The following is an 18,345-nucleotide window of genomic DNA, read 5'->3' on the forward strand; positions in this document are numbered from 1 at the left end:
CATCATAGGATAAAGGTGATGACTAAGAACAACTTTGTATTGATTTGCATTGACCCTTCACTTTAAGGGGACAAATGGACCAAGCATTAAAGCCTGTATCGTTCTCTTGGTGTACGCCACACATGCACTCGCCCACTTGTCTAGAATATGCTGAAGGATGACTCATCTAACCATATCGCTTTTTTCACCACTGAACTCTCAGATGTGCATTCATCTTTGTAATGAGGGGTTTATGCATTGCAACCCTACCTGCAACCTACCTCCCATAGATCTAAATGAAGATGTCACTTTAGTAACTGTTCCTATTGAAACACTAGCCAGCTGAAACACGGCCAGTCTTTGTGACTGAGGCTCCCACCGTCTGTGCCCGAACAATGAACCCTCTTTCAAAGTCACTTAGATCTTTTCCTCTTGCCATCTTGATACAAAATCAGAATTAACTAGGCCTGTTCAGCATTTTTATACATGCCACAGAGCATGACTGGATGTTAATTGCTTAATTTTACCATGCAGTGCACCTGTGTGGAAGTTTCCACATTCATTCATTGAGGTTTTTCCTTTAGTTTGTCACCCATCTGTATATCATATAGCTTGTTCATTCAGTTAATGACTGCAAAGCATTAATAGAACCACAAGTATTTGCAGTACAATAACTTCAAACTACCTACCATAACTTTTAACAGATTTAAGGATACTGATGAGAAGAAACATCAGGAGCCAATTTGTATTTTTGTGGATCCCACCCCCTGCTGTCAGGAAAGGTTCATTACATGTTTAGTAGTAAGATATTACCATTATACAGCTGTTACTGATGATAATGATAACAATAGTATTGATCATAGTAGAAGTATCATTGTTCATTCTACTTCTCCCAATACATAAAATCAATAAAATGTATCCTATAATAATGTTCTTTGTATATAATGGCTCTTAAAAAAAATCAATGGGTGTAGCCTTTATTGTATAGGTGTTAGTGCTTTGTAGAAATGAATAGCGATTGCCTGTTGAAACTGAATGTAGAGCTTTTTTTTAAAAAGTACAAAAAGCAATTTTTCACAGTGAGTGTACAACACAATCTGTTTGCAGTTAGCCCTACTACAGCGGGTGCGAGACTTGGTTTTGCAAGATATGGGTTATATTGTCACACAACGCAAAACAGCTATTCTGCATGAATGCACAATGCCTCACAAACGTGTGTTGTTTACAAATAAAGGGGAAATAAACAAAGACCTGCGCAAATGCTCACAGAGACAAATAACCTGCATGCACATGTACATACACACATGCATAAAAACACAATGACAACAATCCACTCAGCCAGGTACCATTCTAAGTACTACTGTCAACAGCTACCTGACTCAGTGGTTTGTAAAAAAAGGTTCTTTGGCAATAGCCTAGTTTGTACCATTGTCACCTATTGAGTCATTAGTGGAGCCGGGTTACACCATTGGCTTTGGGGACAATGATGTAAGCACAGACAACATCCCTACACAGTTACACAGTTTGGGTCTGTTCCACAAGTTTCACACACATTTCAAACAAAAAGCGTGATTTCTGAAAAAGAAACAGGTTTACAGAAGCTTGAAAGCACAAAAATAACCTTTTCTCAGAAAAAACACAACTGTTTCATGTTATTAGTCAAGACAACAGACAAAAATCTATGAATTCATAAAGAATTTATTACTGAATCACAATATACTAAATAGAAACCATCACTATGCAGAAATATATACATCTTGTAGAATATGTCGATGTAATACATTACAGAAATAGTAAAATAAATACTATTAAAGCATAGTTATAAAACACTAAAAACAGTTTTAGTAGGTTTGTAAGGCTTATAGGTCCTGAAACAAGTGAATAAAACATTTATCTACCCATCTGATGGAAATACAACACATTGTGCTTACACTACCAGTGTTCAAGTCAATGAAGCTAATATTCTGAGAAGAAGAAATCTATGTCAAAGCAAATCAAACAGTAGGAGCACAAAATGAAGCACAGTGCTTTTAATTAAATTCCCCCTCACTAAAGTATGATGCTGGGATCACATCAGTAATTAAAACACAGTGGGCATATTTTGCTTTTATTTCATATGAAGACAGAGTGTACTGATAATGTTGTACATTGACCCCAAATCAATCATCCAACTCTACTCTACTCTTTAAAAACAATAGATAGGTTCAGAATTCTGTTAGTTTTTTAAAAAAAAATTAATTGGTATTGACAATATAATGTCATATCAGTGCAACCCTAATAAGAATAATCCCTCTCGGTGCTCTTGTTGCATAATGTTTGTGCAGTTAAGTGCAATTTCCAAATAGAGTAAATTACATGTAAATAAAAATAAAATGAGGTCAATCTATAGTGCTTTCTCTAGTATAAAATGGGAGCTTTGCTTTTTTAAGTTTTACATATGACAATGTGTGCCAAGCCATATAGGGCCATTGTAGATCTAAATATTCCCCTTGGAATCAGTAAACAAACATATATCACTGTCATATAGGTGTCACATTCAGACCCCTGTTAACAAAATAATGATGTGCAAACTCAGAGTTCAGTTATTAGTGATATACAGTATACTGTATAAACGGAAGAACTATAATTGGAGGCAAGTCTGATGATGTAACTGTGCTGACACAAGAACAGAGACAGCAGTGTGTGAAAAATAGCAAGAATGACTTTTAGAATATCAAGTAGAAGTCTAGCAGCTCTAATCGCCTGCCTTTCCTAGCTGTATTGCACCCAATTAAACATGGAGGACTGCAGTTGCACTGTGACTTCATCAGCCACAACAGCAGGAAATTACTCGCTAAAAGCTACAAATACAGAAGTATACCAAACACAACACAGAACGTGCTGCTGAGCTAAAAACCCCGATCCCTTGATATCAGTAAGTTTTGGGGTTTCCTACATACAATAACACATCAAAATGATCTCTTATTCACACTGCAACTAAGGACAGTGATACACAAGGCAGACAATATTGCTTTTAGCACAAGATTCATTCTATTTTTGCTCTGAAAAATTCCAAAACACTATATTTTAAGACTATTTTAAAGACTCACTTATTATTTTTTTACTGGGAGTTTTACTCATCGGCTAATCCTTGTAGGATAATCATAAGGTGAATACAGACATTCTCAACTTGGCACAGGAATCACAAATAGCTGTTTTTCTAGTCAGTGAGTCTATCACAAAAAACGATACTACAGGTAAAACTGAGTGGTGCAGGTTATATGATGTGCATGTCCATACTAAAAAAACAACAACATTGTTACATTGTAGTTTCACCTCTCATCTTTCCTTTCTAGGTCCTTTAGTTAATTGAAGAAGTTCTTAAAGCAATCCTTGTGTGCAGCTGTTCGGATGATCAATTCATGTGTTGAACGTTAGTGGCAGGCTACTTTCTCTACACTCTAGCAAAGACAAAGTGCAAACCTTAGAGCATCACAGAAAAGATATTTTTAGACTCTTGTGAACACTAATTAGATGCTTTAGCTCAGATGAGATGGTAAAGAAATCAGTGTGGTCATCAGGGGATAAGGTTCATGTCTTATGTGCTTAATTTTTTAAACTTTTAAAGCATTTTAAAAATAATTTCTTATTGAGTTGACTTGTTTTTCAGAAGCACCCTGCTTCACATTCATATTGATATGCACAATCACACCTGAGAGCTGCCCAGTAGCAAAAGCCGATAGTTTCTGAGCATCTCCACTAAGGGAAGCTGAAGGATAAAGTTCCCTGTTTAAGGCACTTCAAGATATAGTTGAGAAATGATTAAGAAGGGTTTCCACCAGTGTATTCAAAGCCCGGTGGCCTATTGTGCATGAGTTGACCCCCCGCTGGGCCTAAGTATCAGGGATTTTTTTTAGACTGTATTTTAAGATGTATTCTAAACTATAATGTGTTGTATAAGTAGCGTAGCTCCTTTAAGGAATAGCTCAGTGCCTAGCGATTGTGCGGTCTAGAGAGAGTGAGAGCATGTGTGCGACGGTGAGGTTGCAGCTACCAGAGCAACCCGCTTACCATCCGAGAGCAGGCAGAGAGCGGGAGAGTTTCTACCAAAAACAAGCACCAAGACCTTGGGACACATGAGAGCAGCTGCTCGCTAACAGCTACATGTTTACAGCAGAGAGCAGGAGGGAGGACAGATGTCTCTGTCCACTACTCAGTGCACAATTTAACTTTTCTGGTGGAAACCCTGATTAAGCTTACAGTGTATATCAGATCCATGTATTGGATAATAAGTTATATTAACTTATCATATTTTGATATATCAAGAGAAAACAGCAACGATGAAAAGGAAAATCAGTGTGGTGGGAGATCCCTGAGAGAATCTTACATGCATGACCCTGTTTTTAAGTAAAAAATTATGAATTTTGGAATTTTGATTTCTAGTTTTATTACTTGAGTCGATGTTAATTGACAATGTCTTTATAATAAATCCTTTATATTTGCTAAAAAACTGTAATGAATCTGATGTTAAGTGCTAACACTGCTTATTTGGTTTGCATCGCATATTTCTTTCTCTTACAGAGTGATTGTAGCTGTATTCTAAGCACCCCAGCTATATATAATACTGTATTTTTTGCAGCTACTCCTTTGATAATGTCTATTACATACCAAAATACAATGAAATATACAACAACAAAGGCTATGTAGTATACTTTTTTAGTATACTATGATTGCTAAGTCATTTAACACAGTCTGAATGGTCCCAATGCAATATAACTCTTTGGCTATGTCATTCAGGTTAAAGCAAAGGGAAAATGGATCTGGGGGTATCTTTCATTAAACTGCTTCATTATAGTGAAATTACACTTTCACCCCATTTAGGCAGTGCACATTTTATCAAAGAAAACAGGAAATACCTGTTGAATAAGAACTGAGTTAGCTACATAGGCTCCAGGGGAGCAGCAAAAGGTTTGGGGCAGCAAGGTTGAACTGCTGTTCTCATAACAATTGCATAACAATAAATTATGCATGTTGATTCTCAAGAATCAATATGTATAGATATAAAGAATGCACTTTAGAACTACCACAAGCTTATAACTGACCTCTGCTAGATTATCCTTCTATATTTCTGTTTTAATTCTCCAAAGAACATAAACCTTCTCAGGTTTGCATGTAAATAACAAGTAAAATACAGAATAAATCAAGAACATATGATAGTGAAAAAAGAATAAATAGTATGTAAAGATTTCTATGTTGCTCCTCCCCCCTTGCGACTGTTGGTGTACCACTTCCTAAGTGCTACTCCACTGGTGCTCACCACTACGCACAGCGCCCCTCCGAGGCTCCACCAGGTTGGTGCACGGTTAAAGAAAATGAACTGGAAGATGAATGCCAGCACCACATCCACAGTCCTCATCAGAGCCACGAGTCCAGCCTTCTCGATCTGCAGGGCCTTTGTGAGGAAGGTTTGGCCAGCGATACCCAGGACTGCAATCAGCATCAGCATCCAGCGATCACGGCCACAGAATGGGATTTTCCATTCCCCAAGGACGGAAACAGTGATGATGCACTCAATGAAACCGATGACAGCATAGTACCAGACTGAGAGGTAGTAATGGACACTTTTCCCCATCTTGCGGAGGACAACAAATGTACAAGCAGCCCCAAGCGCTCCTGAGAATAAATAAAAATATAAGAGACCAGATGAATGCACCAATCAGCAGAATAATAAAAAGCAACAAATTGAAAGCACAAATACAACGTATTTTCAAATCTACTGCTTCACAGCTACATATCTATCACTGAATTCATAGGATTATTTGAGTTAATTAACAAAATATTGACTGAAACTTGTTATTGTTCAGACTCCTCTGACATATCTGACATGCTTGAGTTTTTCTACTGAAGTCCCAGCAAGGTCAGAGAGTAGAGGAATATATCACCCAAAATTAAGAGATGCACGAAATTAACTTCTCCTCCATTTTTCTCTATAACGAAAATGGCTCCATCATAACTGCATGACATCCTGTGAATGCCAAAATGCCATTAGTTGTGTGTTGTGGTGGTCAACATATTTGGGGTCAAAGTTCAATTTAGTTGAACCTGATGAATATATCGTCCTTGTAATGTCCTTTCACTGTACAATGTTGCTCTTGCACATTTGTTGTGAAAACAGGGTTCTTCATAAATGAGTGTTGGAAGGATTGTGATGTGTAGGGCTTCACAGGTCAGCTGTCAGTCGGCTTTAACAGCTGTAGACCTTTTGATGGAGTTTGTTGATCAGACTGACAATTAACACGGATTTTTAACTAGATGTTGAATCAGAAAACAAATATAATAAAAAAGTTGGGAGTTATACACTTGAGTTTAATTTGTAATCTGTCTCCACTTTGGTATGAAACTGCAGTGATATTGTGATGGGTCAGATCAGTCCGATCAGCTGCATCGGCCAATCAATAATTGATATCCAATAAGGAGGCATGTCGTCCATTAAAAGAATTCCGTGAAGGCTGCTCTCAGGTATCCTCGCTCATGGCTCCTCAGAGATCCCTCCTCACTGCTCAGAGCAGAAATAAGAGACTTGGGACGGCCTTCAAAATGGTGGACCAGAACAACTTCTGGTTCAAGCAAGGAGCAAGGAAATATCAAATAAGAGACTTGGGATGTACCCCCAGTCTCCCAGAGACTCTCTGACCAGAGCGGAGCACAATTCTCAGAGAGTGGACTCACAGAGGATTACATAACACCCGGTGCAGCCTGTAACCACAGCTACACAGCCTGGATCCGGAGTTCTACTGATCTGCCCTCGGAGTACAGATACGCCACCTTTTGGGGACGAGGCCACACCTCAGCTGCCTTCAACTTGAGTGCCCCCAAAACAGAGTACCAGCAAAACACCGCCTTTGCAACAAAAAGGGAAGGGTTGCACATCACACCATAGCAGTACAGGCGTGTGCCAGTCCTCATCCTCTGATGAGTCAGGTGGACCCCAGCACTCATCCAGAACCACTTCCTCTGATAGCTCAGACGCGGGAGATGCCCACGGTCACACCAGTCAAAGAAAGATTGGCCCACCAGTCTGCGTTTGCAACAGTTCAACTCCCTCGTGAAGGATGTAGAGCGTTTTGGCCCAGGGAGTCGAGATTCTAGTGTCAATAACTACCTTCAGGAGATTGAACAGACTTACCTCATGCCTCATTGCATGAGAAGCTAAAACTCATCTGGAAAACAACATCCAGGAGTTTTCATGCTTTCATTGAAATGCAACCATCATGTATCCACAGTTATTAAGTTATTCAAGGCTTTGTAGGGTCCTGCGCGAGGAGTACTCATGAAACATCAGCCACCCTTAGCACCATCCAAATCAAGCAGAGGCAATTAGAGTCTTCATGAGAGCACTACAGGTACTTGAGGAATGCTTACTTCCAGGGAAGTAACGCACTGGGTCTTGAGGAAGAACAAGGTTTCAGGTCCCTCTTCCTCCACGACCTCCACCCCTGAGTGCAAACCCACATTACACTCATGTAAACAGGGTAGATCTACCATGCAGGAGGTCAGAAAGATGGCCCAGATGACATGGCAAACAGTTGTGTGGCCGACTGATAAGGAAGACGATGCAAGCTCTTGGGCATCCAGTCTTCAAAGAGGACAGAGTTAGGACTGGAAGGTTGGTTAATTCCTCCACCTAGAGCTGCACCTCAGAAATGCTCACACCCTCACCAGCAAGGCAGGTGGCAGAACCAGAGGAATGACCACAGTGGCAACCCTCAGGTTCAGGATAGAGCAAGAGGACGAACTCCCTTCCAAAGAAAGGCAATGTCCTCCTTGGTCAGAACCCCAAACAGCGGAACAGGGACAAGGGGAAGGGTCCAGAATCCTCCGGAAGGAGTGAGTTCAGATCAGAGTTCAGCTTAATCCGGAAATTCCTGGCGGACGTGACAAAGCATCCCAATACATCCCACCGCCCCTCAAAGTAGCCAGACAACTCCCCAAAAGGGACCAACAGCAGTCCTCCGTCAGCATGACTAGGCTGCGTACCTTCCCTCTCAACAGCCAGAGTCTACTTTATAGGCTGGGGGAAGAACCCAAGGGAGACCAAGACACTGCCAGAAGCAGTAATGCCCAATACCCGACATGCTCCTTGTTGCAGTTCTTGAGCAACCTTGTCCACAAAGGCAACACTAAGCACATATACACCTCAGTGTTGGTAGGGGAGTGTATGAGCATTCAGGCATTGCTCGACACGGGCTCGGAGATCAGTCTAAGGCCGTATTCAGACCAAATCAGGTGGTGCAGCGAAATTGCCAGTTCTGGCCACTGTGGCACTGCACCAGACTGCGGCTGGAAAGTTGAGCCAGTGTCAACTTTTGAAGAAACGCAACCTGACGTCACTGCGGCTGAAGGCTGCGGTGGCCAATCACAGCTGGAGATCATTGATCAGAGTTGTACACTCTGCCATCAGGGAGTACAAAGACGTTACTAGGACGAGGGGAGGACATTTCTCTTCGTGTGATAACATTAAAAGTTAAGAGTTAGACTCTGCCGTCGGCTTCCCAACTCATTTTAAAAAAAGACAAGAGAAAGAGAGAGAGAGAGAGCTGAGAGCACCAGTGAGAGAGAGAGAGCGCAGCTATGGTCGAGCAAGCTAGAGAATGAATGAAGAGAGGGAGCACTGCGAGAAAGCCGGTGAATCAGAGCACATCAGAGCTCTAGAGCACAAATAAACATGCCCACAACCCCACACACCTCCGCTCGACCCTGCGGCTGAACGCAGCACCACCTGATTTGGTCTGAATACGGCCTAATATGCACAGACACCTTTTCAGAGGTTGCTGGAGCGGTGATTTCCATCAGCAAACCACTGCAGACCATAACCTGTGATGTGAGCCTCATCAGCTACACACAAAATAAGGCTCCCATAATAAAACATGCTTGGCTTGATCTCACCTTCCAGGAGATGACTCTCATTCATCCCATTTACATCTGTGCCTTTGACACAGAACAACTCATTGGCCAAGACTTGATGGACCGGCTGGTCCCGCTGATTGACTGCCACCATGGGCATATTTGGGCACAACCCTGAAACCAGACAGTCTAGGAAGCAGTCATCAGGCTTCAGATGACCGAGTTGCTTTCATCCAGGATTCTGGAGAAACCATTCCAAGCACTTGAATATTGCTTGAATATTGTTAAAGTCAACCTCTGCCACACAAAGCACTCCAAATTGCCTTCATTGTGTTGTTATTTCATTGATGCTACGGGCTCAGTAACAACAATGTTATGACATGTTATGAGCCTGAATCAGTAAGTTGGTTATCAGTTCCTTGTTTTCCAGGGTGGTGCCCCCCGGGTGGATTTAATGTGAATGAAATCCTATTCTTAATAACCAATTATTAATTAATTAATTAATTCTGATAACCAAAATTAATCTGAATAACCCTGTTACACCAACAGATACTAACCACCAGTGAGGTCCATTAGTTGCGGTAATGTTCTCGAAAGATAATAAATAAGACTGTAGCAGTGAGGAGAAGTTAGCCACACAGCAAAGCTCATAATTTACTCGTCTATCTTCATTTCAGATTTAGGGACAAGAAAAGGCTTCTTCCCACCACTCCAGGGACCAGGGTTCAATTCCCGGCTGGGTGATTAACATAATTGACAGTGTCTGCGGATGGGAAGCCAGTGAGGGATCATGACCACGTCATTGAATTAGCGAATCCGGCTGGTTGGAAAATACAAGCTGCAATTGTAAGCAGCTATAATAAGACTTCTAGCAGAGTGGCTAATGTCACTCTTTGATTTTGTAAGGAGCTGACATGGGGAGAAGCTAGTGGAGGCAGACAAGAACAAGAATTTTAAGCTTCCTCTAATAATTTAACTGATTCATTATGGTCTAAAAAACACAATATATCATTTTCAGAGTCATCTTCTGACCTGCAAAGGCAGCAATAGTCCCCTTGATGTGATTAGTGTAGTTGCCCTCAATGCCATGGACATCCTCGCCAAAGAGGAATGGTGGTCGGGCGATGAGGATGACTCCAGAGAGGGTAAAAACAGTGAAGACACAGTCCCAGATTGTACATCTCTCCTTCAGGAAAATCCAGGCCAGAAGCGAGGTAAAGACTGGGTTACTGAGGGGTCAATGGACAATGGAAGAATGGGTTTAATAAAAAAAGAGAGTGATTTGAAAAAGTGATCAATATGTAGGTACAATGAAATAAATAAAGAATAGAGGGAAGTTGGGAGAAAATGATGAGGAATGATGATTGTTGTCTTAACAGATTTATCTCATATGAGGAACACAGCCAAGATTTTTTAATGAATTACTGACAAAGAATATGGGAGAGTGATAATCAAGGGTAATGAGGAAAATGTTGGAGGAGGGAGAAGAAAGAATGAGCATGAGAGGGAGATTGATGGTTTGTAGTGTTAGTATAATCTTTACTTATCCACAATCAATTAAATTCCTACCTATTCTCACCTGAACATGATGACAGTGGCATCTGCTAGCGGCATCTGCTGAACGGCATAGAAGAGCAGGATCATGGCATTGGAACCAATGAAACCCCGCAGCACCAGATATACACGTTTATCTCTGGGACCAAGGAAACCTGTCCTGGAGGAGCAGAGATATGAGGATGATGGATGAATGGATGGATGGATGATTAGACTGACAATGTGCATTTCAGAAAGAGAGATGACAAATGAATGTATAGATGGATGGATGGATGCATACATGCATGGGTGGGGCTGAAAAGAGGTGAGCAGAAACATATTTGTTGGTGGACGATTCATGTAAAAAAGAGGAATTGACGATGGACAAATGGACAGATGGATGGACAGGTTGGTGAATGGATATAAGTACAGGTGGTAGTCTTTTGGTATAGTTTTGATTCCTGAGGTCACAATGCGATTCAAAATCATTCCTCTATTCAAAACCAATTCTCAATCAAGTAATAAAACCATAACCTTATCAAAAGACAAGAATGTTTTTTTGGAAATTTGTCAACTCATAATCAAAGATTTTTAGAGGAAAAGAACATTGATACTAAAATGATCTGACTTTCCATCTGTCAATGCATAGATGGAAGCATAGATGGATTGATTGGCTCCATACTATGGAGAGCCCTTTCATTCAAAACTCCACCCAAACTGCGCATCACCTACCCAGTCATCAAACGAAAATTGGGAAATTAAAAACTTGGCTTTTTTAAAAATGGTTTTGTCACTCAATTTGAAAAAAGGGTATCAAAGCATTTTCTGACATGAAATAGAATTTATAGAAAAAGCCTCAAAATTCTGTTATTTCATTCGCAAGTTTAATTTTTTTTCTTGATAACACGCCCCCTGTCTAGGGTTAATATTAACCCTAACCCTTCAACATTATTAACAACAGCTACAACACTGACGGTTCAGTTATACATAGTCTGTGTCCAGTTTATAAATAAGTACAGAATGGTCTGCACAGAATAAATGCAAGACAACAGTTGTCTGCCTACAACATGCAGGGTAATCTCCCTGATCAAACTTAATAGACTATCCACACCCATGTAATTTCTCAAACCCCCTCTATCCAGCTGGGTTGGGTGGTTGAGTGGTGTGTGCTGTCGACTAGGTGGCGTGCAATGTCTAATTGATTGATTGATTGATTGAGACAGTGTGCAGTTTGAAACATTGAAGATGCACTGCACCAGAGTTAGCTTGAACCTAGTCTGCATCTGTAGTCCCCAACAAAAAACATACAAAAAAACAAAACAAAACAAAAAAAACACAGAGAACACATCATACAAAATACAAAATACAAAACTACACACAGCACATCACATACACCCACAATGTCAATTAGAACTTGTAAAATTTAAATCAAGACCATAGATGGAGTTTAGACTCAATGGTCACACAGCTGATTGGTCTCTAGTAGATTTTTTCATTTGGCCTTGAATGTATTGATTGAACTACAGTTCTTCATATCATCGGGTAGGGCATTCCACTGAGTTGTGGCTTTCACAGAGAAAGCTGACTGCCCAAATGCAGTGCAACGAAATGGTATGGTACAATCTTGTATAGAGGATATTCTGGAGGATCTAATAGAAGTTACTGAGCGAGTGTACACAAAGTCACATAGTGGAGGAGGGGCCAAACCATTTAAAATTTTATAAACTAGACACAAATTTGAGGATAATCTAAAATTCTCAAAGCTCAGTAAACTGTATTTCTCCAGTACCCTACAGTGATGGAAATGCATTGGCTTTTTGTCCAGAGTTTTAAGTTTGTTTATATAAGGACTCAAGAGGTCTTATGGCTGCTTCTCCAGCCTGCCCCCAACATGTGATGCAATAAGATATATGGGAAAGAATCATAGCATGCATAAATATCTTGGCTGCGTCCAAAGAGAGACAGTTTCTAATATGTCTAAAATTTGCTTAGTTGTACTTAATGGTTTTAACTGTTTTTTAAACATGTTTCTTAAAGTTCAAATTTGGATCCAGTGTCACACCAAGATATTTAAAATCAGTAACTATGTCAATTTTTTTACCTTTGATGAAAATATCAGTGTTAGGAGGTTGTACCATAGTCTTAGAGAAAAACATACCCTTTGTCTTGTTTACATTTAGACTCAGACATGATTGATCAAGCCAATGTGTGATCCTTTCCAATGCAATTGTTAGCTTTGCAGCAGCTAACTCAGCTGTTTTTGCATGTGTGTACACAATGGTGTCATCTGCATACATTTGTAGCTCTGCATCATGACACTGTTGAGGGAGATCATTAATATATAGGATAAATAATAGGGGACCTAACACTGACCCTTGAGGAACACCCATTGTGCACTTCATGTTACTGGACAATGTGTCACCAACTTTAACCCACTGTATTCTATTAAATTCATTAGAAATGAATGACATCCATGCCAGTGACAATATGACATCCATGCCAGTGCTCTAGATGAGAAGTTAAATTTAGAGAGTTTCGATATTAAAAGATCATGATTGACTGTGTCGAATGCTTTACGCAGATCTAAAAATACAGCACCAACTGCTCCTTGTTTGTCAAGTCTCGATTTAATTTGCTCTATTAAGTGCAAGGTAGCAGTTTCGGTGGAATGATTTGCTGAATGATTGTACTGGCGGTATACTTCTTGGTCTATAGTTACTGGCTTCAAGGCGGTCTCTAGATTTAAAAATAGGCGTGACAATGGCACATTTCCAGTCATCAGGAAAGGAGCTGTGTTTAAAAGACAAGTTAATTAAATGAGCAATAGGGGGAGTTAAAATATCTTTATGTGATTTGACAAACATGGTGTCAAATTAGAAAGCATCTCTACTTTTGGAGCTTTTTTAGGAGCTGATGATTTTGTTTACTTGTAACTCATTAGTTTCTACCAGCTCGAAAACCTGGCGTACTTTGAGTTTGAAAATCTCCTAAAAATTTTGGGTCCCTCCTTGTGAGATTATCAATGTTTTTCCAGATCAATTTACCATTGCCTTTTGCCTCATTCAAAATATTGAGATAAAAACGAGATTTAGCTTCTCTGAGCTCTTGGATAACTTTGTTCCTTAAACCTTTATAAATCAGCATGTCAGTGTCTCTTCTAGTTTTAATTGCCTGCCTTAGTGCAGCATCTCTAGATTTCATCAGTTTCCACAAATTTTTATTTGTTAATTTTACAGTATTTTTTGAGTCCAGGGTGTGCAGAGAGGCTCCAGCATGCGTGGATTACATTACCAGAAAGGATCCTCTAAGTTTTCTTCTTGTTTTCAAAAAAATACTCTTCTGTTAGCTTCTTTAGTGCTGTATCTCCAATGGAATATTGGTAACAGCAGCTAGCAGTTAGCAGTTGACAGCTAGCTAGTTGTTTTGATTTGAAAAATATATCCAAAAATTATGTTTTCTTTTCTGTTCTTGTTGATCAATGCTATTCCTTCTTCTATAAAGTCCTTTCTGAAGATTTTTGAGTGTTAATTTGCAAAATGTGCAACTTTTTTGGGTCCAAGTTTGAAATATAATCAGGAGCTCACTCCCAGTGCAGCCTTTCCTCCGGAATCCATATCACATTGGGTCGCTCTCCGCTGACTACTGGGTTGCATGCCATGTCCACTGGGTGGCATCGCGGGATGACTGGATAAGTGGTGGGTGTCTGGTAACTGGATAGGTGGTGTGCAGTTTGGGTGGAGTTTTGAATGAAAGGGCTCTACATACCTCACAGCTCTGAAAACGTTAGAGCAAATTTCCAAATAGGGGTTATTTGGACAAACTGACCACATATTGGGAATCTAAATGGTTACTTTCTTGCCTGAAAAAATATTAAAACTAAATAAAGTGACATATTAACAGTCCTACAGCAAAAATTACAATAGCTTTTAGTCATGCATACCCAGTATGCCTTGCGGTCCAACAAAGATACCTGAGGGCCGATCACCTGTCGGGATGGGTCGGGATGCTGAACATGACGTAATTTCCCTGGCAAATCTGAGGGGAAACCAATCATTGCTGGTTGACATAAAACGCATCACTACCGGTGCACCAGCGCGGTAATGTCACACCAGACACTAGATTAAAAAACTCTGTATACTGTGAAATACAGAGAAATTTATCTGGCGGTGATAGCCTTAATCAGCATTAAGTGAACTCGTTTCGCAAGGGCTTGAATGTAACAGACGTTCATATGGACATTTATATGTAAAAGTCCCACACTCCAGCTTTAAACTTGTTTTTATCAACGTGTATGTTAAGCCAGAATACTCGTCCATGAAGTGGGTGGTAAGGCATGAGCACAAATGCAGGAATCCAGAGAGGTAAATTACTGGCAAGGATATGCACCTAATGTACTCACAACATGTAAATTGTTGGTTTGAGAGTGTAACTATAGCTCTTACTATTGCATATACAGTATGTGTAAATCTTAGTGTTGGTATTTAACCTAAACTGTCTAACTGTGGAAATTGAAATGTTTGAGTTTCTCCATCATGCTTACTTGTGGTAGATGAGTAACGGCATAATAAAGAGCATCTGGAAGAAGCAGCGTATGGCGCTGATCTCTATGGCATGGATTCCCTGGATGGTTTTCACCAATAGGGCAATGATGGAGAAGAAAACTGTGGACAGGAAAGCATAGAACAAACCGAGACCTGGACATTTCTTTGGTTTCTCTGAGCCTGTGGAAAAAAACAAAACACACAAAGGCAGACAGTGAAAAACACAAGGATTGAGTGTGAGGGAAAGAAAGGCAGACATGAGAGAAGAAAAAGAGAGAAGGGGGCCCTATAGGAGGAGTGCCATGTTTACCATATTCCATATTTCATTTAAGTCATGTTGATACAGCAACTGTAGGTTGCAGTGAAACCAAGAGTGTGTTACTGAACTCCATGTGGGCTGGGCAAAAATTCAGCTGCAAAAAACCACAAACAAAAGATCTGCACAAGACAGAGGTGTAGTGTTTGCAAACCCTGCCTGTGGAACAATAAAACTGATATGCTTGCCTAGATTATATTTCAACCTGAGGTGACCCAGGCATCTTTCTTTGTACTTGTCCACAATGCGGTGTCTGTCTGCTATACCGTATATTATATACCATATTTGTCATTTTAACCTTGTGCCAGGCAGAAGACATGAATATCTGTCCTCCACTAATCTTCCAATTGTCATATTGGAGAAGTGCTATCAGCTTTGTTTGTGTATAGTGATTTTTTTCTTAGTTCTACTATATATAATGCCTAATAGACATTTATTGTTACAGTGTACATTGGTATTACAGTCTTACGCTCACTTCTGTTAGTTTTTATTACAGTTTGCTTGCACTCAAAATTTCTGGATTAATTATTAGCAGGTCATTTAAGGTAATACATTGAAATTAAAAATAGAATTGACATTGAAATTCTAAGATTTAAAACAAACTTAATTATAATTTTTTGGAGTTAGTGTACTCGTACACTAACATGTTAATTACTAAGGGGATCCATGCAGTAGTGCAATGCATTGCTCATTGACATTTTACACCAGGTACAAAAGGAAATAGTGCCATACTGATACGTAGGGGGATTTAATACATGTCTCACTTCCTTGTAAAGTTGCGAAATGAAATCATATCTTATTTATAGATGATAAAGGCCTAACCCTGGTACTGTAAAAGTGCACAGTCATTAAGTCTCTCCAAGGGTGATGCAAATGTTAAGCTGGCTTATCAGACTGTAGGCTATAGGCCTAGGCTACACCTAACAACGGAGTTGTTGATATGTTAGGCTTAAACATTAAAGAGGGGAGATATAATATTTACTATTATTTGGAATTAAAGGAATTAAGAGATATGGACTCTTGGCAAGGCCAACCGCAATCAATGCAAATATTGTATTCTGAAATATACGACAATAATAAAGGATCTTTACTAAAAGACAGGTTATTTCATAATGATGCTGTAGAAATTCTGTCATTTTTTGCAGTAAGACTGTGGAACCCACATTTACTGCGACGTAAAGCATATTCTGAGTTTACGTAGGCCTAATGTGAACCAGGAAATGCGTGTAAATCTTATAAAATGTGTAATTTAAAGTGACTTTAACTGTATTTTCCCTCTTTATAGGCTAATAGCCTACACGTCATTGTTACTGATACATGACGTTACATAGTTGTATAACGTGAACAGGAAGTCATCAATCTGATTCTCCAGCCGCTTATCACTTTACTTTTGCATCTTCTTTCCATTACAATGTTAATTAACAACCGACACTGATGTGAAGATGAGGCAGTTTTAATTACATGCCGTTTAACTAAGTGCGTGCACTCTTCTACCTTCACGGGATGCGGGCTCGCTTCTGACGCAAAACGCCGGCGGGCAAAGCGTTTTCTTCTCGCTGCCTTCCGGTGAATTTTCGCTTCCCGTCGCCTCCTCTTTCTCCACGGCATCTTCTTCACAATCACTCGACACACGACGAGGGTTACTTCGCAAGTGAATCCTCTCTGCCGTCCGTTCATCATCGACACACTCGTCGAGGTCGTCGGCGTTGTTCTCGCCATGGCTGTCAACTTTGTGAAACACTACTGTTATGTCGTCTGTTACGGTTAAAGCCCGCTCTTGTGTCCAGTGGTTACAGTCGCCCATGGTAAGATGTGTCGGCTGGGCGGCAGCATGCCTTGGACACAGTACTGTCCGCCTTCGGTGCCCTGAGTGACTGGGAAGACAAGGTTAATGACTAACCTTGGCAGCAGCATACAAACTCCCATGCGTTGGTTACTTTACCCACAGGGGGGCAGAACTGAACCTGCAGCAACTCTGCTGGACAACCAAAATATTACCCAACGTTTACGCCCATTGATCGCACAGGGAGGTAACTTAGTGGAGGTTTGAGCCAACCAAAACTCAAGTTTGAAGGCTGAAAAACATCTCGATGAAATATGTTTATGTAGACTCCATGATTATAGTTCCTAATTTTGACCTAATATATATGTCACAACCATGCCCTACCGTATAGTAAGTATAGTAAAATTATAATGTATGACTATCACACATCTTTATTTTCAGTTTAGAACAAAGTAAATGTAAGATATATTACATATATCATAACTGTGAGCTATAAACAGGATGAAAAAATAATTACATGAGATACATGTTTCCTAATTTGTCATATATTTATGTCTTAGCTGGTATGGGTTTAGAGGCTGAAAGTATTTGGGGTTTTTTTGTTGTTTTTTTTTTTTTTTTTACCCATAATGGCTCCACTATTCAAGGTCATAGTTAAACCCTTTCTATTTACCACCACCACAGTGGGTGCCCACAATGCACTAACATACAAAGTCAATATACTGTATTGTCAGTATTAGCAAAACACTGGTTAACACTTAACTTTAAGTCCCTCTATTTAGCATTTATAAGCAACAGGCTATATAAACACTTAATAAATGGTTTATAACACACTACAATGTAGTTATAAGCAGATATGTGTTTATGAATGTATTTGTCAACAACACCCAAAAGTGGAGGCTGGTGTATAAAAACAGATACTGTAATGAATGTTAATATAGTAAAACACAGCTGTAATAATAGAAAATATGTCTTCATAGAAAATGTTATAATTGCTGACAAATAGTAACATTAAAATACACTTTAACATGTTTTATATTCCGCTTTTTCCACATCATAGTGTGTAAACATTTATTTAATGTTTATATACTGCTTATAAATGCTTAATAGGGGATCTAAAGTAAAGTGTCACTAAATACTGTAAATATCAGCTCAAGATGAAAAATCATCTGAATCCAAAATGAATACAGTAGATAAGAGGATCCTCTGCCTAAGCAATCAGTACTGATTAGGACTATCACTGATTTAAGTGCCTTAAATGATAATTGACACCTACTGTTGAAGAAATGAAGGTGAGTCAACAACAGCAA

At 39.7% G+C, this 18,345-nt stretch overlaps 1 protein-coding gene across 1 annotated transcript; it reads right to left on the minus strand.

Annotated features, from left to right (window-relative positions):
- Positions 1-1,659: 1,659 nt before the first annotated feature.
- Positions 1,660-17,445, minus strand: slc35g1 (solute carrier family 35 member G1). Its single transcript, XM_044337966.1, has 5 exons — positions 16,747-17,445; positions 14,936-15,116; positions 10,442-10,576; positions 9,895-10,091; positions 1,660-5,631 (listed from the first exon to the last, which is right to left on the minus strand). Exons 1-5 carry the CDS (start codon positions 17,054-17,056, stop codon positions 5,207-5,209), a joined length of 1,248 nt encoding a protein of 415 aa, XP_044193901.1. The 5' UTR covers positions 17,057-17,445; the 3' UTR covers positions 1,660-5,206.
- Positions 17,446-18,345: the final 900 nt, after the last annotated feature.

This window comes from Thunnus albacares, chromosome 20 (assembly GCF_914725855.1).
Source record: "Thunnus albacares chromosome 20, fThuAlb1.1, whole genome shotgun sequence".
Classification (NCBI taxonomy): Eukaryota; Metazoa; Chordata; class Actinopteri; order Scombriformes; family Scombridae; genus Thunnus; species Thunnus albacares.

Coding starts and splice junctions, on each gene's coding strand:
- slc35g1 (XM_044337966.1), bottom strand. CDS start 17,056: ATGGGCGACTGTAACCACTGGACACAAGAGCGGGCTTTAACCGTAACA. Junction 10,092..10,441: donor GCCACTGTCATCATGTTCAG/GTGAGAATAGGT, acceptor TTGACCCCTCAG/TAACCCAGTCTTTACCTCGC. Junction 5,632..9,894: donor GACTATTGCTGCCTTTGCAG/GTCAGAAGATGA, acceptor ATTTATTCTCAG/GAGCGCTTGGGGCTGCTTGT.